Source organism: Hoplias malabaricus, chromosome 9 (assembly GCF_029633855.1).
Source record: "Hoplias malabaricus isolate fHopMal1 chromosome 9, fHopMal1.hap1, whole genome shotgun sequence".
Taxonomy (NCBI): Eukaryota; Metazoa; Chordata; class Actinopteri; order Characiformes; family Erythrinidae; genus Hoplias; species Hoplias malabaricus.
In genome coordinates, this window is record NC_089808.1 from 19,454,611 (window position 1) to 19,482,182 (window position 27,572).

At 39.3% G+C, this 27,572-nt stretch overlaps 1 protein-coding gene across 1 annotated transcript in view; it reads right to left on the bottom strand.

The window, feature by feature from the left end:
• The window catches only part of lamc1 (laminin, gamma 1), an 82,555-nt gene that overhangs the window by 5,376 nt on the left and 49,607 nt on the right, over nucleotides 1–27,572 (bottom strand). The window contains exons 3-23 of the mRNA XM_066680666.1: nucleotides 27,046–27,176; nucleotides 20,205–20,371; nucleotides 18,211–18,399; nucleotides 17,429–17,546; nucleotides 15,068–15,166; nucleotides 12,808–12,944; nucleotides 12,474–12,596; nucleotides 12,113–12,302; nucleotides 11,859–11,971; nucleotides 8,952–9,173; nucleotides 8,309–8,497; nucleotides 7,958–8,203; nucleotides 6,533–6,686; nucleotides 6,299–6,441; nucleotides 5,472–5,650; nucleotides 5,126–5,279; nucleotides 2,202–2,407; nucleotides 1,951–2,030; nucleotides 1,674–1,811; nucleotides 1,443–1,587; nucleotides 207–356 (exon numbers count right to left, since the gene is read on the bottom strand). Of these exons, the coding sequence (XP_066536763.1) occupies nucleotides 207–356; nucleotides 1,443–1,587; nucleotides 1,674–1,811; nucleotides 1,951–2,030; nucleotides 2,202–2,407; nucleotides 5,126–5,279; nucleotides 5,472–5,650; nucleotides 6,299–6,441; nucleotides 6,533–6,686; nucleotides 7,958–8,203; nucleotides 8,309–8,497; nucleotides 8,952–9,173; nucleotides 11,859–11,971; nucleotides 12,113–12,302; nucleotides 12,474–12,596; nucleotides 12,808–12,944; nucleotides 15,068–15,166; nucleotides 17,429–17,546; nucleotides 18,211–18,399; nucleotides 20,205–20,371; nucleotides 27,046–27,176 (3,273 nt within the window). The remainder of the gene's footprint in view (nucleotides 1–206; nucleotides 357–1,442; nucleotides 1,588–1,673; nucleotides 1,812–1,950; nucleotides 2,031–2,201; nucleotides 2,408–5,125; nucleotides 5,280–5,471; nucleotides 5,651–6,298; nucleotides 6,442–6,532; nucleotides 6,687–7,957; nucleotides 8,204–8,308; nucleotides 8,498–8,951; nucleotides 9,174–11,858; nucleotides 11,972–12,112; nucleotides 12,303–12,473; nucleotides 12,597–12,807; nucleotides 12,945–15,067; nucleotides 15,167–17,428; nucleotides 17,547–18,210; nucleotides 18,400–20,204; nucleotides 20,372–27,045; nucleotides 27,177–27,572) is intronic.

Genomic DNA, 27,572 nt, shown 5'->3' on the forward strand with positions numbered 1-27,572 from the left:
GGTTTTCACTCTGTCACTCTGCCAGTTTATTCATTTCCCACAGCATAAAAAAAATAAATAAAAAAAGATGTATTTGTCCTCCAACAGATAAAGGCACAAGCTTTAACATGCTCCTTGTAAGGCAACATTGGCCCATAATGTAGCTTATAATGTATGCCCAATAACATACCTCAAACCCAGGCATGAATATGTGTTAAGCTCCATACCTGCTGCTCAGTCTTCCCCTTTTCCAGTAGCTTCCGAACCTCATTCTCTTTACCCTTCAGGTCATCTTTCAGGTCATTGTACTCCTTCTCAGTCTTATCAATAAGCTTATCCAGGTCTGATGCCTCCTTCTTTATCTTACTGGCCTCATCCTAAGAGCAAAACAGTTAGATATTTATATGTTAGGTTTGATGTTATATGTTAGATATGTTTATCAGATGCATGTGACTGGTCCTCTTAGTGCAAAATCAATAACAAAAAACAATGGTAACTAATTGACTTACAACATTTTACCTAATCCATCAAAGGAGCCATCAAAACGTATCCATTCAAATTAGTGCTTGCAAACAGTTTAAACACTTTAAAATTAGTGGTGTCAGTTAATTTAAAAATATTTGCATTAATCACCACTATATCCTTTAATTAAACATGATTAATTGCAATTAAAAATGAATGTTGGTTTTCTTTTGGAAGGGGGATAAAACAAATGTGTAGAGTGGTATACACAACAAACTGGCTAGAGGAAACTTTGTTTTATTCTTATTTTAATATAAAATAATAAAATAAGAATTTCAGGGCTTTTGTGATATTTGAATTAGAATCTTTAATTTGCTGTGTGAAAGTTTCAGGGAGAGAGTTAACATCAAACACAATGAAGCTCAGACCCGAGCTTTGATTAAGAAAATCAGAGTGTGCAGCTCCCAGCATCCCAATGTAGCATACAGAAATAAATATTATCAGTAACACATTATGTATTTTGACCTAAATGCTTTATACTGTAAACATACGTCACAAAAACTTACAATGACCTCTGTATGTGCCTCTTACAATAAATATATATTAAAAAAAAAAATTATCAATCAAAATTGATCAGTTTTCATTAGAGAGAAAGTTACATACTCCAGAAGCGGCATGTCACTCACCTATCATTTCCAAAGGAAAAAATAAACAATAATAAAATATCCTCAGCAGTATGTTTTAGAAAGTCAGAGAAGCTAAAAAATACAAAGCTGTGACATATCTGAAATTATATAGAATCTTATATAGATTATATCAAATTATGTAGATTATATCCTTCTTTTTTTCCCTATAATTTCACAATAATATAAAGTATTTTCCACCACGAAGAAAACAAGCTGCTGAGCATCCGAAGTTGAAAAGATTTTAATGCATTTGCATTTTTTCAAGTGCACTTAGAGCAAGAGCCAATGGAAACATAGCTACTGAAAATACCTTACCTCTAATGACTTGACATCTAACGGCGGCAGGCTGGTCAAGTTTGCATGGATCTTCAGTGCCTTGTTTCCCGCCTCCTCCGCTTCAGCTTTCAGCTTAGTGGCTTGTTTCTCCAGGTTCTTTGCCAGATCTTTTGCCTCATTGTACCTGAGCAAACACAGCAAGAGTGTTTCAATATGCAACAGTGAAAGAGAAGGTGAACAAGCGACCTCCTCCAAGTTCATCACACGTACTTCTTGTTGAGTTCCTCAATCTCACTGTTGATTTTATTCTCGCCATCCAAGGTCTTCCTAAGCAGGTTGTAAGCCTTTGTGGACGTGTCATTGGCATCTTTTGCAGTCTTCTCTATTTGGTCGGCTTCCATCTTATGCCTAGATAGAGAACCGATCACCATTAAGTGTGTGTATATATATATATATATATATATATATATATATATATATTATTATTATTATTTTTTTTTTTAATAAATAATTTTAAATATATAAAGGCAATCATCCTCATTCTTACTTTTCTGCCAGATTTCGAGCCTCCTCGGCAAGGAGTGTCATATTGTTGGGATCACCAGTTGTTGTGGGAATTTTTATATCCTGAAAATATATGTATAATTCATGCTCTTGGTTATATTTACCAGTAAAATGCACTGGTTTGTGTTTTTGTAGTTATACAGCAGAAAGATTGACACAACCAGGAGGGGAATAAAAAGAAAATATAATATTAACAATATTTAAAACCCAGAATAAAATAAAAGAGTATCTCACCACTTTGCTTATAGCATCCTTGGCTTTATCCAGCTCTTCTCTGGCCCGGTCTATGAGTTTCTCAGCATCACTCACTCTGTTCCGGGCTTTATCTGCCAGAGTAGCAGTGTTGTCAACAGTGTTCTTGATGTTCTGCAGGCGGTTCCACTGGGTCGTCAGAGTGTTGTTGATGGTCTTAAGGCGATCTAAAAGACCTTTGTCCACTTCTACAAGATTACAAAGACAAAAAATAAATAAGGAATGAGGAGCATTAATTTCCTCAACAACATTGCCTTACAGTTCACAGGTAAGATTTAGAATTTTTTACTCCTGTGCTCCCTCTACATTGGAGTGTAATTCATTTCACAGCACTGTAGCTACATAGTGTAGTAGCAACGGCAGAGGCTCTAATCTCCCCAATACAGTTCAGTGGATCACAGTCATTTTGAAGCTGTAATTACTATCTAGTGTTGCTTTAAGTGCAAACATAAACCCCTGTGGAAATCAGAATCTTGTGTTTTTGCATTCTTAAGATTTTTCCAAAAATGTGATTTTGGGGAAAAAAAAAGAAAAAAAAAGTTGAAAAGGATATGGTTATAAGTATGATGCCCATTTCCAGGAGCACATTTTTACATAACAGAAGTCAGGTAGTCTCTGTAATGGATTGCAGAGTTAAAACAAAGACATTTTAATGCACTCAAAGTAATTATAAATATTACATATCAAAACACAGAATAACAGTTTAGGTTCAATGGCTGGATATTAAATGATCAACTTTGCAATCCTAGTCATTGAGGATAATTACATTCAAAGATTTTATCCACTCTGACAGAACTGATTCCTATGGTGTATATATGTACACACAATTTAAGAGTCGGATTAAAATCTCTATTTGCATGCATGCTCCAAGTAGTCCGATCCAAAGTGATGTGCATGCATAGGGTACCACATGCACCCAGTCCAATCAGAGTGAGTGGAGCAGCAGTATGTTAAGAGAGTATGTGAGTGGAGCAGCAGAAAGTAGAATTTTCAGCTGATGTGGGTGTTTTGTATTTTTATTTTGCACAGTGGCGCAGCAGGTAGTGTCACACAGCTCCATGGACCTGGAGGTTGTGGGTTCGATTCCAGCTCCAGGTGACTGTCTGTGAGGAGTGTGGTGTGTTCTCTCTGTGTCTGCGTGGGTTTCCTCCAGGTGACTGTCTGTGAGGAGTGTGGTGTGTTCTCTCAGTGTCTGCGTGGGTTTCCTCCGGGTGACTGTGAGGAGTGTGGTGTGTTCTCTCTGTGTCTGCGTGGGTTTCCTCCGGGTGACTGTGAGGAGTGTGGTGTGTTCTCCCTGTGTCTGCGGGGGTTTCCTCCGGGTGCTCTGGTTTCCGCCCATGCTCCAAAAACACACTTGGGTAGGAGGTTTGGCGACAAAAGTGTCCGTAGGTGTGAGTGAATGTGTGTGTGTGTGTGTGTGTGTGTGTGTGTGTGTGTGTGAGACTCAGTGAAGGACAGGTATTTTAATGATTATTGCACACCTAATTTAATCAGGTTGAAGTTGTATATGGATTAGCCTGGAGTAATCTAATCTGAATGAGGTGTATATGTGAACATGTTTTATTCTGATTGAGGTAATAGATTATTAGCAGATTATAATGCTGCATGTAAATATGGGGGGCAGCATGTAGCACATGCAGCATTTAGCACATAGCAATATATGGCACAGCATGTAGTGTTGCTGGCACACAGCTCCAGGGTCCTGAAGTTGTGTGTTCGAGCCCCGCTCCGGGTGACTGTAGGGTGACTTTCACCCAGTGTTTCCGGGTAGGCTCCGGACCCACCTGGATCCTGAACTGGATAAGCGGTTACAGACAATGAATGAATGTAATGTGGCAACTGTGACGTCTGGTTCTTATCCCTGAAATATATGCTAAATAAGTTAATGCTATTATCAATGTAGTGTGGGTGTTTGCTGTAGAGTAGATGTTCTAAACTTTTTCTACTGCTTATTACTAGAAAGCATAACAGCCAGTGAGAAAACTAAGTGCGGTATTATATGTAAAATATTTTCTTGCACTTTGAGAGCTGACACTGAAAACATTGAGAAAATTTAATACTGAGCCTGAACAATCGCTTAAATGAAATCAAAGAAAATATTTGAAAAAAAGTAGAAATAATGAGCAAAGGAACTGTTGATGTTTAACACTAGAAGTGCCAAGTGTCAGCTGTTTCATCGCTTTGTTGTTAAGTTAACGGCTGTGATTTTCTTTTCTGCCAGCGGGTGTCTCCCCACACCCTGCTGTAGAGTTCTTAGCATCTTCATGGTGTCATACATCATGCTGCATTCCTGTGGTGTTGGGTTTGATTGAAAAAACAAAGTTCCCACCAGGAGGCGCAACATAAACCCCCTATGAAGTTGGGAACGTTGAAATTTTCAACTCAGCATGAATTGCCAGAGTTGTGATGTAAACGATGTTTTCAACATGGCGGAACAGTCCATCAACATTAAAACATCAAATAATCTGTACTTTATGTTGTTTTGCTATATTTATGTTCTAAAGGCTAAAATCAACATGACATGACAGAACATCTTGAGAGCATTTTTTTAACTTCCCACACAAACCACATGAATGTGACCAAGTCAGGGAAATGAGTTTGACTTTGGCGGAAACCTCCACCCGAGTTGCACTTGAAAGCAGCATTAGTAACGCATGTGTGGTAGCCTCACTGTGTGTCGATTGGTTTGGTCTCTTTTGTGAAATATTTGCGTGAATTATATCTATTTCTGGCCAATTTACTTTCTGTCCTTATTTGACCTTTGTGATTTGTTGGGACAAATGTACACATTTTAAAAATAGGTTGGGACTCTGTCCCTGGGAATAACAGGATGTCTGATCACTATCTAAAATCATAGAAAAAAAGTAAGCACTTAAATCTCTAACAAGGTTTGGGAAAGCCTATACCTTTGCTGGCCTGAGCCTCTTTCAGCAAATCCATGATTGCTTTTTCAGCTTCTTTCAGGCGATCCTCAAAGGCCTTATCACTCACTGTATCCTGGCTGCCCAGGTTGTCGATCAGAGTCTGCAGTTCATGAAGTTTCTGTCTCTGTTGGTTGACCTGTGCAAAGAAAAAGATGCATTGGAGTACAAGCCATGTTCAAATGTCTTGTAATGTAATTATCAGAAGTACCACAGGTTAATGGATTGTCTAAACATACAAATGAGATCTTGCACATGGATGCCATGCTAAAGCTTATTCCACTAATCTGATTTTAGCATTTTCACTTGTTACACTTAAGACAGCTCTTACCTTGTCCCTCACAAGGCTGTAGCAGTTGGGGCACTGCTGGCAGCCAGGAGTGGAACGGTTGTAGAAATAATTCTCTTCACACATATTACAGCGATTGCCCACAAAACCTGGACGACACTCACAGCGGCCATCCTCTCTGCACTGAGCTGTCCGGGAGCCCTCTGGATCACAGTCGCAGGCTACGAAGGCCAGAGATTATGTTAAAAAAGGTTTTACATAAAAGGTATAAACATTAAAGTGAATTTGATAATCAATCAGTGGGTTATCATCAATTATGATTTTAATTAATTAATAATAAAAAAAAATGTTGAGTTTCAATTACAAACATTTGTTATTAAAGAAAAACTTGGTACAATTTCTGCAGTGCTGAGCCCAAAGTAACAATGACAAAGGAGCATCACAATGATTCTGAAGCAGTAATTTAAGTTACAAATATTGAATAGTGTTCCTTTAAACATTTGCCTCCTTTTCTATAATGTACAGAAGCCCTGAAGGTCAACATGAAATAAAAAAAAAAGTTTAATGTATGTTACTAAGACTAAGCCTGTTAAGTGAAGCACTCCTTTTCTTGCAAGTCACATTTCTGCTAAGTGAGCTTGAAGTATGTAAATGTGAAGTATCCAGAATGTTACACTTCACAGTCTACAAACTATTTGTTTGTTCGTTAAGTAAGGGCAGTAGCACTGTAAATCCAAGTACCCTCTATCGTAATTCATTGCTCTACTTCAAAGTTCACACTTGGATACATGACTTATACCATTAAAATTGAATGCGTGATTCAGTGACCTGAAGGTGTGGAAAGATAACACCACAACTTAATTTCTTACGTTTACATCCAGAAGCACTGAAACCGAAGAAATTGACTTCACAGCGCTCACAGTGTTGACCTGTGACCCCAGGTTGACACTCGCACTGTCCGGTCACAATGTCACACTGGCCATTTGTGGAGCCAATAGGGTTACAGTTGCACCTGAAGACCAAATAAAGAGTTAAATATATAAATTAAACACAGAAAAGCAAAGTCAACATCAATGGAGTGCTGTCTGGAAAGAGAACAGTACCGTTCACAGCCCCGGCGACTCTGAATGTTGTAGAAGCCAGGCTCACAGGCACTGCAGTCTCGGTTGGTGACATGAGGCAAACACTGGCACTGCCCGGTCACCTGCATACAGGTGGTCTGTTGGTCCACAGTCCCATGTGGAGAACAGGAGCAAGCTGGAGAGTTGAATATAAGAGAGACAGCTAAAGAAATGCCTTTCTGAACCAAACCTCTTGGTATGAGCGCTTCTGGAAATGTATTACTGCAACATTAGTCGAGAGAAAAAAAAAAAGAGAAAAGTCTAGAGAAACCTGACCATATAGGAGCACATTGTAGTTCTACAATTACAGAATGTAGTCCACCTGTTTCTCTGCATAATTTCTTCAGGTCCACAGCATAGCACGTATGATTTGAGTGGTGGATCATTCTCAGCGCTGCTGTGACACTGACATGGTGGTGATGTGTTAGTGTGTGTTGTGCTGGTACAAGTGGATCAGACACAGCAGTGCTGCTGGAGTTTTTAAACAATGTGTTCCTATGTGGCCCTAACTATTGAAGAGGAGAGTTAAATACGGATAAGAAAGCATACAGAAATTTGTAGAAGTGCTCCTGTATGGTCAGTGGAGCTGATAAAGTGGACAATGAGTGGATATATCAGGTAGGTTTTCCTAATCCAGTGATCACTCCGTGTACTAAATCAAAAGTAAATACATAAATAAATGAAATGGGGGCATAGAAAAATTTTATTTATGCTGGAACCCAGACTGCAAGTTAATGGTAAATTCCATTTATTTTTTACCCCTACCCCTGGTTTTCAAGTGTCATCCTTGGAATGCCGGCTTCCAGGCTACTAGCGCAGTGCTCTGTAGGCAGCTCTGCACCAGTCTGCAGAGCTATCAGAGGAGCTGCTGGGCAACTTCTTATAGCAGAACTTCAAGTTCCACTTTAAATGTTGCAGTTACGTCAGATTTTTGATTATAATTGATTCACCATTTAAGGGGGAACTGGAAATGAACCAGCTACCTACTGAGACGTACTAGCGTAGTGAGGTTTTTTTTTTTTTTGCATGTTATGAAGAAAAAGGGCCATAATATACATACATAATAAACTACATTAAATGGTTATCATAGTTTTTAAATATACTGACATTTGTGGGTATATGCCCCAACAAGGACTAAGAATCCTACCCCTGGGCAAAACAGAGGAATGGAATTCACCCTAATTGTGAACATTTTTAATATTAGCCCTGAGAAACAAATAGGCCAATGTCAGTTACATGTCACTTTATAATGTAGTAGACATTTAGAGATTTCGTTGCCTGGATCATGATATAAATCATTAGATCAAACGTGGGTTGCTTGAAAAAAAGTTTAAAAAATCCATGCAGTAAAGAACATTGCTGAGATTTAACAGAAATACTCAGGCAGAACATTCCCACTCTACTCACGTTTGCATTTGTCAGCTGGGTTGGTGGCCAGGGCGTTGCCATAGAAACCTTCTTTACAGCGGTCACAGAAGAATCCATTAGTGTTGTAGATGCACTTGAGGCATTCGCCTGTCTCTCGGTCGCAGTTCCCCACGGCATTAGGGTCAATGTTGTCGTTACATTTACAAGCCCGACAGGTCCTGATTGGGCCACTTGTGCCCAATGGGTCACCAAAGAAGCCGTCGTCACACAGCTCGCAGCGTTTGCCTTGCCATGGGGAAAAGCCAAAGTAAGGCAAGACTAACAACACACAAGCTCTGGAAAATAATTTGTCAAAACCTGTTTTCCCCCCTCCTTTTCACTCCCCTGTACCTGTAGTGCCTTGTGGGCAGTTGGTGCACACCACGTCTTTAGTCTTGGGCACTATTGCACAAGTGGCCCCTGAAGGACATGGGCATGGATTGCAGTCAGTTGATGTGCCTGCAGTAGCATCGCCATAGAAGCCATCCTTACACCTCTCACAGCTCTGGCCTGCTGTATTGTCCTGGCAGTCACACATTCCTTCAGAAGGAAAATAGAATGATTTGTGAGACAACGCTTCTTTTCACCATAAGGGGGCAGTCAATACATTAGAGAGGCATATTTGTAACTCTGCTACTAAGCCTGAGTCAACCCCGTGCCAATTCCTAACCTAAGCTCTAAGGCCTTCCTTTAAGTGTGCACTTTGTAGACGGCACTGACGGGTGAGCAAGAGGGGCGCGAGGGTTCAAGGGGTCAAAGAGTTGAGAGTATAAATTGGAGAGTATAATTTGAAATGGAGCTAAACATTACTGTGATTACCTAGAGGCTTGAAAGGAATGTGCTGAATGATCGTTTATTCATGTGTGGAGGCATTTTTGTGAGCCATGGAAGGGAGTGGTTTGCTCAAAGAGAACACAGCCTACTTAAATACATTATCTTGCATTATGTAAGAAAAAGACCATCAGCATTCATCAAATGGTTACAGGTGACTGACCTGTATTAGGGTCACATGTATCACTGTGGCCATTGCAGTTGCAGGGTTCACAGGGGCTGTAGTGGCCCAGCTCAGGTCTGCTCCTCCTGTATCCAAAAGCACACTGGCCACAGTGCTGACCAATGTAGCCTTGAGGACACACGCATTTCTCCACCCAACGTGCTGGAGTTCCGGGACCACGGCGAGCAGTAACCAAAGACACGTTATCCAAGTAACCAGCACCTATACTCACACAACAGAGAACATAGGGTTAAACCAGAGACCAAACACAAAAAGAAAATTTGGTGCATCTGATACCAACTGGGTTTGATTATAACACAATATTTAAAATGTGATTAGTTTCTTTCTTATGCTTTTATCTCCTTCATAACTACCACGGTGTAGCATAAAAATGTAGCCTCTGCTGTGTTTACTCTGCATCTGTGATAAAAACAAATTTTCATATGCACTTCATGTGAACCCAGTACTGAAAAAGTTACTCAATTACTGAAAGTAAAAAACAGAAGTACTGTCATTCAATTAAAAAATGTTAATTAAAAAAAAATAACCACATGACTTGCTGTAATTAATCACAATGTGCCTTAATATGACTGAAGCTTTGTAATCATGAATATTTAAATGCAAATTAAATTCATTAATGCGCCATCAACAGAATGGAATTACAGTGACTTGCGAAAGTATTCTGCCCCCTTGAACTTTTCAACCTTTTGCCACATTTCAGGCTTCAAACAATGAAATAAATTTGTAATTTTTTGTGAAGAATCAACAAGTGGGACAATTGTGAAGTGGAATGAAATTTATTGGTGTGTCAAACATTTTTAACAAATAAAAAACTGAAAAGTGGGGCGTGCAATATTATTCAGCCCCTTTACTTTCAGTGCAGCAAACTCACTCCAGAAGTTCAGGGAGAATCTCTGAATAATCCAATGTTGTCCCAAATGACTGATGATGATAAATAGAATTCACCTGTGTGTAATCAAGTCTTCGTATAAGTGCACCTGCTTTGTGATAGTCTCAGGGTTCTGTTCCAAGCGCAGAGAGCATCATGAAGACCAAGGAACACACCAGGCAGGTCTGAGATACTGTTGTGGAGAAGTTTTTTTTGGATTCAAAAAGATTTCCCAAGCTTTAAACATCCCAAGGAGCAATGTGCAAGCAATCATATTGAAATGGAAGGAGTATCAGACCACTGCAAATCCACCAAGACCCAGCCGTCCCTCTAAACTTTCATCTCAAACAAGGAGAAGACTGATCAGAGATGCAGCCAAGAGGCCCATAATCACTCTGGATGAACTGCAGAGATCTACAGCTGAGGTGGGAGAGTCTGTCCATAGGACAACAATCAGTCATACACTACACAAATCAGGCCTTTATGTAAGAGTGAGAAGAAGAAAGCCATTTCTCAAAGATATCCATGAAAAGTCTCGTTTAAAGTTTGCCACAAGCCACCTGGGAGACACACCAAACATGTGGAAGAAGGTGCTCTGGTAAGATGAAACCAAAATTGAATTGTTTGGCCACAATGCAAAATGAACTGTTTGGCGTAAAAGCAACACAGCTCATCACCCTGAACACACCATCCCCACTGTCAAACATGGTGGTGGCAGCATCATGGATTGGGCCTGCTTTTCGTCAACAGGGACAGGGAAGATGGTCAAAAACAATGGGAAGATGGATGGGGCCAAATACAGGACCAAATATAAAAACCTGTTGGAGTCTGTAAGAGACCTGAGACTGGAACAGAGATTTATCTTCCAACAAGACAATGATCCAAAACATAAAGCCAAATTTACAGTGGAATGGTTCACAAATAAATGTATCCAGGTGTTGGAATGGCCAAGTCAAAGTCCAGACCTGAATCCAATTGAGAATCTGTGGAAAGAGCTGAAGACTGCTGTTCACAAACGCTCTCCATCCAACCTCACTGAGCTCGAGCAGTTTTGTAAGGAAGAATGGGCAAGAATTTCAGTGTCTCGATGTACAAAACTGATAGAGACATACACCAAGCGACTTGCAGGTGTAACTGCAGCAAAAGGTCGCGCTACAAATTATTAATGCAAGGGGGACAAATAATATTGCATGCCCCACTTTTCAGTTTATTTGTTAAAAAAGTTTGACACATCCAATAAATTTCATTCCACTTCACGATTGTGTCCCACTTGTTGATTCTAAACAAAAATGTTTAATTTTATATCTTTATGGTTGAAGCCTGAAATGTGGCAAAAGGTTGAATAGTTCAAGGGGGCCGAATACTTTCACAAGTCACTGTATATATTTAAATTCCTCTTTTGATTAAAAGTTATATAAATTGCAAGTACTTCCTTGTATGTTTAGGAGGGAGATAATGTGTAGTGTTACATGCATGACAAACTGACGTGAGGAAAATTTTTTTTTAATTACATATTTTCAGTGTTTTATTGATTTTTGAATTAGAATCCCTTAATTTGCTGAGAAACGATTTCAAAGCAGAGCTTCAGCATTGGACACAAACTTAAATGGGGAAGATTAAAGATACAACACAGCTTGTGGTTCAAAGATTGTTTTGCGTGAGAGAGGGAGGGGTCAACACTAGTGACATCGTGTTTACCTCACTAGATAAAACCGCTTATATGGGAGGTTGATGTGGCCATATTTGGTAAAATTATTAATTCCATTTTTAAAAATGTATGAATTAAATTGCCACTTACATTAAGCTGACATAACTTTTTTTTTTTTTTTTTCTAATAAATCTCCCAAATTGTGAACTTGCCATTAAAGACCATTCCCAGAGCTGAACATCTTAAAAAGGCCCAAACGGGCCAGTGTTATGAATTAACTGATTAGCACTCACTGTTTTCTATACAAACTCAGTTGTGATGAGTTACGACAAGGAAACACGGTACTGTAAAGAAGATTTGACGTGCATACTTCTTTCGCTGTAGGTACCACGGATCTTGATTGAAGTAAGGTTATGGAGAAGTTTCTGGAAATCTGAGTGTTTCAGCTTTGGTGTCCAGGGATAGTCTGTAGTTTGATGAAGCCTTTCAAAGAGGAAAAAAAATAAGTGACACCATGATTCACATTCAGGGACAAAAGCACAGTACGCAATGCATCTAGTCGATATTTAAGACACATGTTCACTGCATTTTTAAATCACATCATCAGTGCTGAATTTAACCCACCTGAATATAAAGGTCTGCGCCTGCTCTCCAGGATAAGCATTTCCTTGTGCAATGAGGGGTACAGCAACACGGAAACCTGCACCTTCCAAGATCACATCCTCAGCTGAAAGACGCGCATCGCGCCTCTCCACTCGGAAGGTAAAGGTCAGATTCTGCCCATAGCTCAGTAGGTGGTTACCAAGAAATTTAGCTACAGGAGACAATTAGAAAACACACACACACACAATATATATATATATATATATATATATATATATATATATATATATATATATATATATATATAAAGATTTTTTTTAATTATTATTATTTCACATCTGTTCTGCCAAAAAAACATTTCAGCATCTGACAGTTACAGTACCTGGAGCCACAAAATACATGGGGATATAGTCATCAGAGATGAGCGATATTTCCTGAGAGCTTGAAGACCACTGCACTGGAACACTGGAGCTGTCTCGTTGCTGACCTTTCCAGCCCTCATCGTCTAATTAAAGCAAAAGAATGTTTTGTGAGAACTTTGCAGTAAGCAACAACTCAGCACAAACCTAAACAAATATACCACTGGCATACTCTAGACAGATGATTATCTGTTATATTTTCACATAATTCAAGTTCTCTGACATTCTTTAAACTTAAAAATACAAATATAATAGGTTTTTTCCACAATGTATCTAGACCCTAGTGTTTAGACTCACCTCGGTCAAAGTTGGAGGTGACTGTATGTATGCTGTAACCATCAGCACTTTCACACACAGTGGAATGATGAAAGCAAAAACATGGCGTGCAACCTCGAGGATTCTGAGGGTCCAGGTTAAAGTAGCCCAGTTTACACCTGAGAGGAAGAAACACAAACCCTATGTTGATCTGAATATCTTAAAAATCAAGCGTTAAAAGCAGGTGAGTACTGTACTGCATACAATGATATTATTTGCTTAAGAAGAAAGATTTGGTATTTGTGAGTATGCAGAAGTATGCAGAATTTCTAATACACATTAGTATTAACTAATAACCATGTTAATAATTAATTAAACAAATCTGCAAAGGGCAGTAACAGTGAACAGCCAATGTAATTTGTTATCATTTATAGAGTGACAACTTCTGTTGTCAAAAAGCAGGATGAAGATGTGCTCATGTCCTAATAAACACTGAATTGGTTTTCTTAAAGTGGTTAGCCTCTCAAACATTTTATGATATCTGCACGTATTTAACAACTAATCATTAATTTAGAAACCTTAAATTTGTTGTTTTTGTGGAAATATTTACTGCATAGAAAATACTGAGATCCGTTTTTGAGAGGCATGTTTATTTCAAATAGCTCCTAGAACATACAGGATACAAGTGTTTGAATGTCAAGTTAAGGTGGCCCTTAATGTTAATGTTGTCCTGTTTAAGGTAGAAAAAACTCTCTTTTAGGGGGGAGGGGCACTCAAATTTAATGTTAACACCATTTGAGGTGGAAGGGCATACTTCAGCATTTAAGGTGAAACAGGAGGCATGTTTGTAATTCTGGAGAGAATGAGCTCTATTTTCTGCAAAAACGTGACTAATGAAATATAGGTGGCATATACAGATGTACAAATGTGAAGATTCAAGCGTGCGTCTTACAATTTCTCATGGTTTTTTTTACCCCACTTGTATCCAGTGCTGCTGTTGATCAGCCAAGATTTTAATAAAGATATATTGTGATACACCATGATACAGCTTCATTATATCATGAACAATCAGTAAATCAGTAAACAGTAAATGGGTATATATAAACTCAAACTAAAAACTATCTTTGTCTGGTATGCTAGGCTTCCACCTTCTCTTTGCTTATGGCACTGAAAAGGCATCTGGAGTTTTTCAGACAAAGGAGAGAACTCCAAACGCTCAAAAGCAGAGACTGAGATGGGGATATTGCTCTATTCCTGCTCCATAGATTAATATTCTTAATATATCCATAGGTAATATTGACTTATTTTTGATGTTTCGGGTCACTTGAGGTAGAAATATCTCCAAATTTCATATACAATCAACCTTTATTAGCGAACGTGCTATAAAACCTAACATTGTTTATTAGTTTCTAAACTTGAACAAACCAGAGAGAACAGCAGTTACCCACAATAAAAAAACATCCCCTTTAAGGTGTGAACATCAGTGACCAAAACTAGTCCAAACCTCAATTAATAACTCTGAGATCAATCTAAGATCTGTTGCAACTTACCCCATTAAAACCTACCTATCAAAATTTGTTTGTTATAGGGTTTCTATACATCCGTGAGTGTCCCAGCAGGATGTGTTTCTAAGAGGGAAAATCTGAACACAGCTTCTGAAGTGGCGTGAGTAGACTTATACAAGGATTTAAAGAAAAGGAGTGCTCAGGACTCGGGTGCTTATTGAGAGGTGTTACGGGGACTGCAATTTGTCCAAGCTGTTATCTGATGACTGACCGTCTGAAGGCCCTACATGGCTCTCAGTGAAGAGCCTCTGAGCTATTTTCTCCCACATTCGACACTAAGAAAACCATGCCTCTAATTCTGCCTCACACACATACTTCCTCCCCCTTGGATCTATTTGTTTCTTACACACACATTCGTACACACAGGGGAGTTTCCATTTACTAAAAAAAGTATATACATCAAAGGACTTCCTCAACAACTGTTGATTTCAACCATGTTTACAGCACATTCTCACTGGAAGCAGCAGAGTTGAAAGGCAGGCTTTGCTGAGAATCTTTATAGTGGACTTAGATGTGTGTTGATGTCCATGTTAAGTCCAGAACACAAGTGCTGGTCACTCAGGGCTAATTTGAGAACAATGCAAACTGGCTCATTCCGGACACTCCTTTCCTCCAGTAACTCGTACGTTACTGGGACATAGCAACAGCATCACGGCGTTGCAGAACCAGCATGTGCTAGTCTAGGTGCAATGGAGAGTGCGTGCTTGTCCAAGTGCGTGTCTGTTAATGAGTCTGACCTGTCACAGCTGTAGCCGTCTACATTCTCCTTGCACTTGCAGTGACCAGTATTGACATCACACTCCTGTGTACTTCCAGCAGGATCACAAGAGCAGGGACTGTGGTCAAGGGGAGCAAGAGAAGGCAACAGAGGAACAGCAGGAGTAGTTACTCACTCAGTAGTTATATACAAATATATACATACTTACATACAAACTGGATTCCAAAAAAGTTGGGACACTAAACAAATTGTGAATAAAAACTGAATGCAATGATGTGGAGGTGCCAACATCTAATATTATATTCCGAATAGAACACAAATCACAGACAAAAAGTTTAAACTGAGAGAATGCAACATTTTAAGGGAAAAATATGTTTCAAAATTTCATGGCGTCAACAAATCCCAAAAAAGTTGGGACAAGGCCATTTTTTACCACTGTGACATCCCTCCTTCTTCTTACAACACTCAACAGACGTCTGGGGACAGAGGAGACCAGTTTCTCAAGTTTAGAAATAGGAATGCGCTCCCATTCATGTCTAATACAGGCCTCTAACTGTTCAATCGTCTTGGGCCTTCTTTGTCGCACCTTCCTCTTTATGATGCGCCAAATGCTCTCTATAGGTGAAAGATCTGGACTGCAGGCTGGCCATTTCAGTACCCGGATCCTTGTCCTACGTAACCATGATGTTGTGATTGCTGCAGAATGTGGTCTGGCATTATCTTGTTGAAAAATGCAGGGTCTTCCCTGAAAGAGATGATGTTTAGAGGGGAACATATGTTGTTCTAGAACCTGAACATAGTTCTCTGCATTAATGATGCCTTTCCAGACATGCAAGCTGCCCATGCCACAAGCACTCATGCAACCCCATTTCAACCCCATTCTGTTATTTCCTTGACAGTGGCATTCCTGTTTGAGGTGTAGTGATGTTTAAGGGCCTGGAGATCATGAGCATCCAGTAGAGTTTTATGGCCTTGACCCTTACGCACAGCAATTGTTCCAGATTCTCTGAATCTTTTGATGATGTTATGCACGGTTGATGATGATAACTTAAAAGTATTTGCTATTTTACGCTGGGTAACACCATTCTGGTATTGCTGCACTATCTTTCTGCGCAACAATGGTGGAATTGGTGATCCTCTTACCATCTTGGCTTCAGAGAGACACTGACACTCTGAGAAGCTCTTTTTATACCCAGTCATGTTGTCAATTGACCTAATTAGTGTTAATTGGTCTTCCAGCTGTTCGTTATATGCTCAATTTCCTTTTTCCAACCACTGTTGTCACTGTTGATTCAAATTTTGAATCAACATATTTTTTCCTTTAAAATGTTACATTTACTCAGATTAAACTTTTGATCTGTCATCTATGTCCTATTACAAATAAAATATTGACATTTGCCATCTCCACATCATTGCATTCAGTTTTTATTCACAATTTGTTTAGTATCCCAACTTTTTTGGAATCAGGTTTGTGTGCACACAATGATCACTGGATTAGGAACACATACCTTGTTTTCCATTTTATCAGCACGACTGACCATACAGGAGCACTTTGTAGTTCTACAATTACAGACTATGGTTCATATCATTCTCTGGACATGGTCTTACCCCCATTTCAGTGGTCAGGATCCACACAGAACCACCACAGTGCAGGTATGACTTGGGTGGTGGATCATTCTCAGCACTTGCAGTGACCCTTAAGTGGTGGTGGTGTGTTAGTGTGTGTTGCGCTGGTGCAAGTGGATCAGACACAGCACGGCTGTTAAAGTTTTGAAAGCCATTAGTGTCACTGCTGGACTGAGAAAAGTCCTCCAAATAAAAAGATCCAGCTATCTGTGTCCACTTATGAAGGGCTAGAGGGCGACCAACACAAACTGTGTCTCTGATTTTACATCTACAAGGTGGACCAAAGGGGTAGGTGTGTCTAATGGTCAGCGTCACTGCAGTGCTGTGAATGATTCAGCACCCAAATCATACCTGCTCTGTGGTGGGAGAAACAGGTGAACTACAGTCTAGAATTGTAGAACTACAGAGAGATCCTGCTTGGTCAGTGGATCTGATAAAATATATAATGAATGTAGATGCAAGGTAGGTGTTCCTAATCCAGTGGTTGGATTTACATTTGCAAATTATAAATTGATAGTGAAGTTTTAAATACAAGTTTTATGCAATAAATATGGGGTTAGACTATAAAAAAAAAAAAAAAAATAATGCTCTAGTGATTAAATCTACTTGACTTCAGTACAAAGTTGATATTCCTTCTTTAGAAACATTAAGACAATCAATTGCTGGTCCTGATTTTATTATGTTATAAGGTTAAACTTGATCTTAAATCTTAAACACTTGTGCCAGGATGTGAAGGGGATGAAGTTGTTTGTACCGGCAGCCTGCCTCAGACAGTGTGTGGTATCCAGGCTGGCAGCGATCACATTTGTCTCCCATAACGCCTGGTTTGCAACTGCAGCGACCTGTGTTATCACACTGAATGCTTAGAGAGCCTGGAGAAAGGGACAGGAAACCACATATCAGTCAGAATCATAGCTACACAGTCTGCCCACAGCTATCTAACCAAACATGTAAAACTCAAGAACATTCAAGTAGGTGACAAGTTCAGAAGCCACTCAGCTGAAACCGTCTTCAAGTCCCCCTCTGGGCAACAGTCAACCCCATAAAGACTAAACTCTCTTTCACACGCATCCCAAAAATACATGAATTAAAAAAAATAAAATAAATTAAAAAATTGACATTAACAATTGCTACCACACAAAATTGTTATACTTCTTTTCTACAGAATACAACAAAATAAAAAAAATAAGGCAATAATAAAATGGCTGACTGGCATGGTTGCAAACCATAACATTTCTTTTTCACATTTTTTAAACCAAATCATACACGAAACGTCTTCCCTTTCCATTTTACTTTAAATAATATCTTAGTAGTGATAGGCCCTAATAAAAGTATACTAATTACTGTGAGCTGCAGCTGTGCAGTGTATGGGGAATGAGTGGGATTTCTCTGCTGGCGGCCTAAATTTGAAACCTCACGAGTCACATCAACAGCATATTTACCATTTAAAGCCATAAGACAGGAAGTGTCTGTGTATATGATTTAAGAATCCGTATCCAAAATCTGGTGTCGAGGGGGTGGCTCCGGTTCACTCACCCATAGGGTTGCAGCTGCAGGGAAGACAGCGCTGGCTTGAACTCTCCCTGTAGTAATTGACCAGACAACGCTCGCAGTTCGACCCGTCTGTGTTGTCTGCGCAGTTACGGCAGTGGCCTCCATGACCTGTGGCTCGGTACAGCTCTGGGTCAAAGTAGCATTCTGCGCTTTTCCCGTTGCAGTTGCATGCTGAAACATATGTGCACACATCCACAAATAGCAAATGTAATAAATGTAATTAATTGTATGCAAAATGTTTTGGAGAAAGACAAAAAAAAAAAAAAGTGACATTTCTTTTTATTTATATATTTATATATATACACACACTTTTTTTTTAATTGATTTTCACAATTAAATTAACAAAAAGTGCTTTTCAGTGCTTATATTATATTTTATGCACTAAAGCCAACAGAAAAGTACCATATGCAAGTTGTTTATCTGTACAGGATTTAGTTAAAACTAAAGAAAAACAAAAAAGAATGATAAGAAAAAAACTTTAAAAAATTTTTTAACTTTGAATATTGGGTCAAAATCTTACATTAAATAACCCAAAAATTAACTACAAATAAATAAATAAAAGCAGATGTGACTTTAATGTCTGTCCCCACCAAGAACAAGAGGGACATATTAAATGGTTGTTAAGTGTAGTACATTGACATTAAAGTGTATATTCCAGAAAGGAAGGCTGGAGGACTTGGGGAACTCCACAGATGGGCTTGAGTCATCATCGATCATTAGAAATGGAAGGGTCCTGAGAAGCAGCTGAGAACAGGGACCATATGGATGAATATGTGTCTGAGAAAAGCAGTGCTGATTCAGGATCAGTCATGGCTTTTCAGCTCCTCAGGCACACTGTGACATGGATGGGAGAGAAGGGCAGGAGCTGCGGGGGTGTGGGAGCACAGTGTTCTGGACGGCTCCCTTCTCAGATGTGTGCATTAGTCATGCATTTCCAGGAAGTGCCTGAATGTCTGTGTGTACGACCAGGGCCAAAATTTCTTGTTCAGAACAGCGGGAACTATACAGGGCAAATATTTCATAATAATTATATAATATGTTTCTGTTGTTGACGATATTTAAAAACATTGTATGGGTTTCTTAGACAGGTACTGATGTTAAGTGATTAATTCTGGGGAAAAAAATTCAACTTATCCCAAGTGTTTTGGACACTACCCCAGCACTCCAGAGAATGCAAATCAATGCTAGAGGACTTTACAACATTCTAACTGAGATTTGACTTTGGACAAGCATCTGGGTCAGAGCGTAACGTGAAATTTCATCATAAAACGGGTTTACACACTGTCCTGAAATCAAGGGGAAGCAGAGGTGTGGTTTCTTGCTCCTCCAAAAGGTTCACAGTGCAGTTTCTGCAATGGGGAGCCCAGAGTGGCAATGGCAGAGGCTCTATTCTCCTTATTACAGGTCCATGAGACATCACAATGAATTTAAGATGAATTTTTAAGGTAAAAAAAACGCTACAGAGTGTTGTTTTAAGTAACTGAATTATTAATAAGTGTTTCTGCTCTATTTTGAATGTAAGGGGGATGTGGCACATTTGATCCTTTCATAAGGTCTGGAGAGTTCCCTACACAGCTTTATCCTTCACATTAAATCATGATGTCCCCAAGTAACATTCACAACTTGTCCTATGTTACATGACCCATTCTAATTCCATTTCAAGAACAAAACCTTTAAATATTGATTACGTTACCTTGGGATTTGAACCCAAAATAATTACAGATTACGGCAAAAAACGTGGAAAAAGGGTTCAGCGTTCCTTTTTTGATCTCTTGTTTTTCCTCATAATTTGACTTTATTGTGAACTGAGGCTGACCACTCATTGGTTAAAACAGTATAAAAGACCTTAAATGTGAAATATCAATCTACAAAGGTGCAAAGTCTAGACTTAAAGAGGGGGATGGGTGGAGAAAAAAGGAGAGAGATACAGACCGAGAGTTAGAGAGAGAGAACTGTTTTAGGTGTCCCATACTCACGCAAGCACTCATTGGGGTTATCAGCTGTGGCTCTCCTCCAGGGGCGGTCGTTAAAGAACGGCTTGCAAACATTACAGTCATCACCCTCTGTGTTGTGTTTGCATTTACACACCAGCTTACTGTATTCATTCTTCACACACTCACTGGCATGGCCGTTACACTTGCATCTACAAAAGCAAGAGCAAAAATGTCAAAAACAGGCTGACATTGCATAGTAGAAGTGGAACTCAGCTTCATAATCAGAGAGCAGTTAGAAGTATAGGATTCTTGAACTCTTTTGAAGGCTTATGGTGCCTTTCACTTACCACAGGTCCAGCAGCACTACTGTGATATCACTGCAGACTGGTGCAGAGCTGCCTCTACAACACTGCTAGCCTGGGAATGAGTCTCTTTTTATTTTATTTGCATTCTGATGAGGTATTAGGCTCTTGAATGGTCATCCCATTTTAGAGGGGTAGAGTTTTACTGCTATTCCATATGCATTTTTTTTTTGGGGGGGGGGGGGGGTCACCATGGTTCTATAGCACAATGATAAAGCACACCTACAGGACGTGTGTACACATTCTGCATGTGTTTTTGGTTAAACAGTGGCAGTGCTGTAAGACATGAGCAGACACATGCATGCCTCAAAGCTGTTCAAACAGTGACCATGCCACCTGTTTACGGAGCCTATCTCTCCGTCTCCCACATCGCCACGCCTTTGTATAGTCACAGTGAAAAGCTGATGACTTTGTCTGGTTTTGACCTGTACAAGTCAGCAAAGGCGACAAACAGCATAGTTTTCTTTTGCATTCCTCTTTGCAGGCAAGATAAAACACACACACACACACATTTTATTTATATATATATATATATATATATATATATATATATATATATATATATATATATATATATATATATATATATATATATATATATATATGTGGCGGATGCTGGACTTTCAAGGAGGGGAAGCTCAATTTCGGTTGTCGGTTTATTTATACATAAATTCTACCCTCCGTTCCTTAAATTATCTGTGACCCTGTCGTACCAACAAGGCGTCTTTTCCAGGGACTTGACTAGTGTCCTCTCAATGGCCAGCAGAGCTAGGCTGCTTAAACGGCCTTGGCCCATGTGAAGTGTGTCCGCCTGTGAGTGCTTTGTGACGGTGGAGGGGCTCAGCAGCACCCGCTGGACAGAAATTGCGATAGAAGTCAGAAAGAGTGATAGAAGTCAGTCTCCAAACACAAGCAGCTACAAAAAACCCCAACAGAAATAGAAGCTCGATTTGTCGCTAGTCGTTTTTAACAAAGAAAATGCTGCTAAGAGGTTTAAGAAAGTCTGGTTCAACTCAGAACAGAATGAAAATGGAATTCTCCCACGGATCTTTACACCAATGTATCGCTGATTCGTTCATTTCGCTGTCAATCAAAAAGGAATTCAGCCTCAGACAAATCATCCAATCATCATGCAGAAGCTGAGCGTCCGGGCCAGCCGAGGCCAGCCCACTGCCCCATAGGCCCCCAGAGACACTGAGCGTCCGATGGGCGGGACAAAGCCCAGCATTTATACAATGACTCGTCTCGTTTCGCTGCACTTCGCTACTGGACTCTGTGGATGCTCAGCGTCCACACTGTTTAAAGCACTGTGAGGAAAAACTGTGGGAAAGCCACGTCTTTACCAGTGATAAGAACCTGATTCTGAACAAAAGTTGAGTGCGTTGTTGTGCATATTAATTCAATGACATGTACACCCAACAGTATATATTTGATCACTTATTTTTTGATATTTTAGGGGAAGCTGAGCTTCTCTTGCAGTCTTGGAGCAATCGCCTCTGATATATATATGACATGGGTCCTCAAAACCATATATATATATATATATATGGTTTTGAGGACCCATGTCATGCAACACTTAATATTCATTTACATTCATTTAAATAAAAAAAATTAATAACCTGAAACCTGTTTTATTCTCAGTCTCATTCATAACCCATAATTTTATGGAATAAAATATTATTAACATACACTACAATGACTGATCACTAGATTAGATTTCAATAGATTCAATGACAGACTGTAGTCCAACTGTTTCTCTGCATACTTTATCCCCATTTCACCCTGCTCTTCAAATTCAGGTCCCCCAGAATACCACCACAGAGCATGTATGATTTGGGCAATAGATCATTCTCAGTGCTGCAGTGACACTGACGTGGTGGTGGTGTGTTATTTTGTGTTGAGTTGGTAAGAGTGAATCAGGCATAGCAGTGGTGCTTGAGTTTTTAAACACTGTCCTCTCATTGTCCACTCTGTTAGACACAAATATAGGTCCACTATGTAGATGTAAAGTCAGAGACAGTAGCTCATCTGTTGCTGCGCAGTTTGTGTTGGTCGTCCTCTAGTCCTTTATCAGTGGCTGGTGGAGTATTCTCTGTCCAGCTGTGACACAGTGCTTTAAAAACCATTCACACCAGTATGACACACACTACAACAATGTTAGTGTCACTGCAGTGCTCAGAATTATCCATCACCCAAATCATACCCTTAATGTGGTGGTCCTGAACACTGAAGAGCAAGGTGGAATTGTGAAAAGTACTTCGAGAAACAGCTGATAAATAGGGCAGTGTGTGTAGAAGATACAAGGTAGGACTTCCTAATCCAGTGATTGTTCAGTGTAATTCTTTATGACCGGCTTTCTCTTATGAACAAAAAAATGTGCTTCTCCCCAGATAAACGCACTAGACAAGACACCTCTGAGTGGCAGTGGGGCTTTTCTGAGGTGATGAATGAAGCCGACATCATTCCTATGGTGCTGCTGCGGGTCAAGTGAATTCCCTCAGATTACCTAATCAATTTTTACAGCTCCTCTGTAGCCATTTTAAAACAAGAAAGGGTTTGTGGGCTGTGGCACAAAGCTTTATTTGTGCTCATAGCTTCTGGCTGTTGCTCGAGCACAAGGCAGCAGGAACATGCGCCAGCAGACACTTCACCAAGGGGCCTCATCCAAACAAGAGAGGACTTGTGTGGCTGCAGCCACATCTTGGGTATTGTCTCAGGTGTTCCCTGGCGAAAGCCCATGGAAAAAGTGACGAAAGAAAGAGAAACAGGCTGCAGGATGTCTTCTGCAGTTGGAATGCTCTTGTCTCATGTGTGCTTTATGATTAAAACATGTAAAGGGCCAGGATATCTATCAAAAGACCTACATTTTTAACAGAATTCAAAATTCGGCTTTGGCGAGCAACAAAACCCTTTTTTAGTAGTATTTCCAAAATGTTATTAACCTATCCTGTAAACAAATATCATCATGAGTTCATAGAAACACCCAAGATTCTATGTAAGGGCTATCAGAATCTTGTCAGCACTTCACAGGTGCATAATAGAAATTATCAAGGGAAAAAGGATGCTCCATCAAGGAGAGTTTAACCCTAATCCTACTTATATAACTCAATAATTATTCTTTCTGTTTCTCTAACTTGTTCATTTAATTTTACATCACCAAAGTAGGCTTTAAGGTAAGGGGGTTAAATATTTCCATCCGCAACATTAACATTGACAGGCACACAATTTTTGGTTCGCATCTCCCGTAAAGCATTAAAAAAAACATCTATAATAATGACCCAAATTTGAATGACCTCCCTAATTATTCATTTGTCAACTATTTTCAATTCTACATTAAACTCAAAACACAAATAGCAAAAATATATAACTAAATAATATTAGAGTTAAATAAAGTTTTGAAGCATATAGCCATGCACCCATTTCATGTGCATGTTCTGGAGGCCAATTGCTTGATGGCTAGTTAAAACACTGGCACTGCAATCATTTTCTACCAAATGGACAGCTGAGCCCTTGTGATGGAGAATCATATGAGAAACCTTTCATAAAATTTAATTAAAATTAAATGTATGTGCACACTGAAAAAGAGTTAACCTGCACTAATAAGACTGGACAAGCAATTGGTACTAAAAATGAATGTGGCTTATATATTGTTCTTAGTATTAACAGTTCATACTGTGTTACAATTGTATTCAGAAGTTGGATTTATCAAGTCATTAATTTGAAATTTCACCTCGAACGCCCCCACAAGTTTGATTTTTCTACTTCCAAGAATCAAAGATGGCTGCCTACACGTCAACACAGTGTAAAGCAGTAGCATTGTACAGTTTATTACCATTTCAATCTTATTGTGTCTCATTAAGTCAGTCGTACACAGTACAATCCAACTGCTCTATGTGGATGTGTTTCTGCTGTCTTAATATGCCGTTATCAAATGCTATCGCTAATATGGCTAACAGGTAACAAGCTAACAAAACTGAAAGCTGACTGTTCAACTCGAGTGTGACATCATTCCCAGCGCCAACATCCGACATATGAGGTAAATGGAAAGCAGTGTCAGTTCAGATCTGACAACTGAAGTGAAAGAGAGAACATTCTAGAATGTTTCAAAAACCAAACTGTGGTATGGAACTTCAACCAATGTTTTTGTTTGGTCTTGTTTGCTAGGTCTGTGTATAGTCTAGCATTTACTTCCAGGCTCTAGTCACTTAAACAGGCTGGCTAACATTTAATGTGTGCCTAAATGTATCATGTTCATCAACACTGGTTTAACAGAATGTTAAAAGTAAACAAGGCTTTATAAAATGGATATTGCATTCTTTACATGACAGATACAGACATCCTTTAATAACACTTCTGGAGATGTAATGGTCTGACCTTACTGTTCCAAAATTAGTTTTCATATGATATTTTAAGGTTCCCCATGTACTAAGAATGTAAGCAGGTGTAACACACACGCTATTGCTTTATAAATTTTATCGTGTTTTCCCACATGGGAAGAGCCTGCCCCATTCTACTTCCTCCGTGCTCAGTAATCCCACACTCCCAGGGAGGAATGTGGGGAATGTGAGCTGTGTAATGGAAATCTGCTCCACATTTCAAACAGATTAAGGTGAAAAGACATGCTGTACAGCAGAGAGAGAACTGCTTATCATTTGCCCTACACAGACGGGACCCTTCCCATTACAAGGGTCCTCCTTTCCACATGCTCAGAGCTAATCCTGCATCTTACTGTGCAAAGTAACAAATATAGAAATATGAAACTGGTGTGAGCAGCATAAGGGAGTAAGGGCCTTTTAAATTGGAGCCCTTCTGAGGGCCTACAGGTTAGCAGTGTGCTCAAACTTGAGACATTATTTTACCACGTCATGCTTGGACTGGTTCAAAAAATAGTTAAAGGGAGCCATTTCTGTCTGCTTCAATCTGAGAATCTCCTGCCACTCCTGTGTCAATCCCAGTAAATTCTAGCAAGGGGAATGTGCCAGTGCAAACAGGCTGAATGTTTGCAGGATGACCCATCTTGCTCCATTAACGTCACACAAACTGTCAAAAATATTAAAATCACTTCCTTGTTTCTATACTCAAATTTTTTCAGCTCCCCATACAATTTGGGTTAGTTTATAGCTCTACAGTGTCATGATAGAGTGTGTTAGGGTGTGTTCAGATTTGCCAGCTTTGGTTAGATTAAAAGCAACCCTGGTGTGATTGCTCTGTTAGCACAATTTGTTAGATTAAGTGTGAACGCTTTCTTTCGAACTCTGATGTGCACCAAACTCAGCCTCAGTCCTTTTTTAAACCAACTTCTAGACAGACTCCCTAAGGTCTACTCTATAGCGGAGTTGCTTTAGTTCACGCAGTAGAGGAATTGCAGGTAATGTTTTGACTCATTTTATCCATTTTACCACCTCTCGCTGTGCTTCCAGTTTGTAAAACTACCTGAAGGTAAACCCCCTCATTAAGCCCAGCCGACGATTCTGATGACTTCTGACAACTAGCCGCTTGTAAAACCACCACGACACAGTAGCGGGCACATCTTTTTTTATCTGACTCACAACGGCAGCTTGTAAAATTACACTGTGCTTGTTTGAAGAGGTTCAAATTCTCCTTGGATTTGAGGCTGACGTAAAACTCCAGCGAGAGGCGGATGGTGCAACAAGAATCAGAAAAACTCTAATGCTCTGTATGAACTGAAGAGCAGAGATGTGTTCACTTCTTTAAAAAAAATAACATGCAAATACATGATGAATAAACTGTATTGCTGTACTGCTGCCGTTGTGGTTTCCCAAATTAGAGACGGTGTTTTGCAACGTCACTGACTATATTTTGGTGGAAAACCAATCAGGGACAAAGCAAGTCAATGTATAGTTGTGCAGAGTAGGTACCATGCAGTGGAAACGTGCCACTATAGGATCAGTGGAGGAAATACATTGAAACTTAACAGAAACAAGGAGATGACTTAAATGTTATGGCTAATGGATGAATATACTGGAGTAGACACTGGAGTTACACCAAAAAAGGCAGAAAATAAAAAGATAAAAGCTACTTAACTGTTGCTTAACTCTGTTTCTAGCTTAGTCAAATAAGTAATTTAATATCAAATTGATAAGTTAGCTAGCTGAAACCAATTGTATAAAACATTATGGCATTAAAATTAAAAACTGCATTACTAAATCTTCATCAACACAATAAACATACATTTCAGATAAGTTTGTAACATGATTTAACATTAAACACAAGTATTATCACTGTCCAATGAAAAACATGCATCTCCAAAAACAGCAACTTTACAGGAGAAAGAAATAAGCCTCTTAACTTTCCAATGAATGTCAACGTAAAAATATTTTATTCAAAATAATTTTGGAGCATTTCTATTGGTTCATTCATCATGACATTTTTACCAAGTTTGCATAGCTGCTGTGTTAAAATGATGTAAAAAAAAATCCACAATTCTGGAGATACATAGTTTCACTGGACAGCAATGATATGCAATATGGCTATGGTAAACTGATGGTAAAAGGTCTCACCTTCCGCCTACAGCAAAGTCGGAGATGGCGTAATAGTAAGACTTAAGGACCTTGGGATCGTTGAATACTTCATCTCCGAAAGTGTTCAGCCTGTTCAGGGTCACCCGGATGTCTGTGGCTGTCACCCAGTCCTAACAAAAACAGGAATTTTATAGATATGAACCATATTGCCCAGACAAAGCTAACAAAGCAAGTGCAATTTCTCAATCTTCTCTATGGTGAGCATTTATGTACGAGGGTCAGCCAGGATAGATCAGAGATACCAAGAGTTAACAGCTAGATACGTTTTTTAATGCATGTGAATTCCTGTGGAATGCTTATCAGGGGAAAAAAAGGGGTTGAGATTTACAATGGTGGAGTATGAACCATCTGCTCCTTCCCTGCAGCTGTTTAAGGAAAATAAATAAAGGACTCCAATTTAAACCAACCGTGAATGTTACATGGAGACAGTGAAACAAAACATGCATGTCTGTAAACTGGCTATGCAGACATGTAGTGGGAAATGGATGAGCAAAAGAAAACATTCA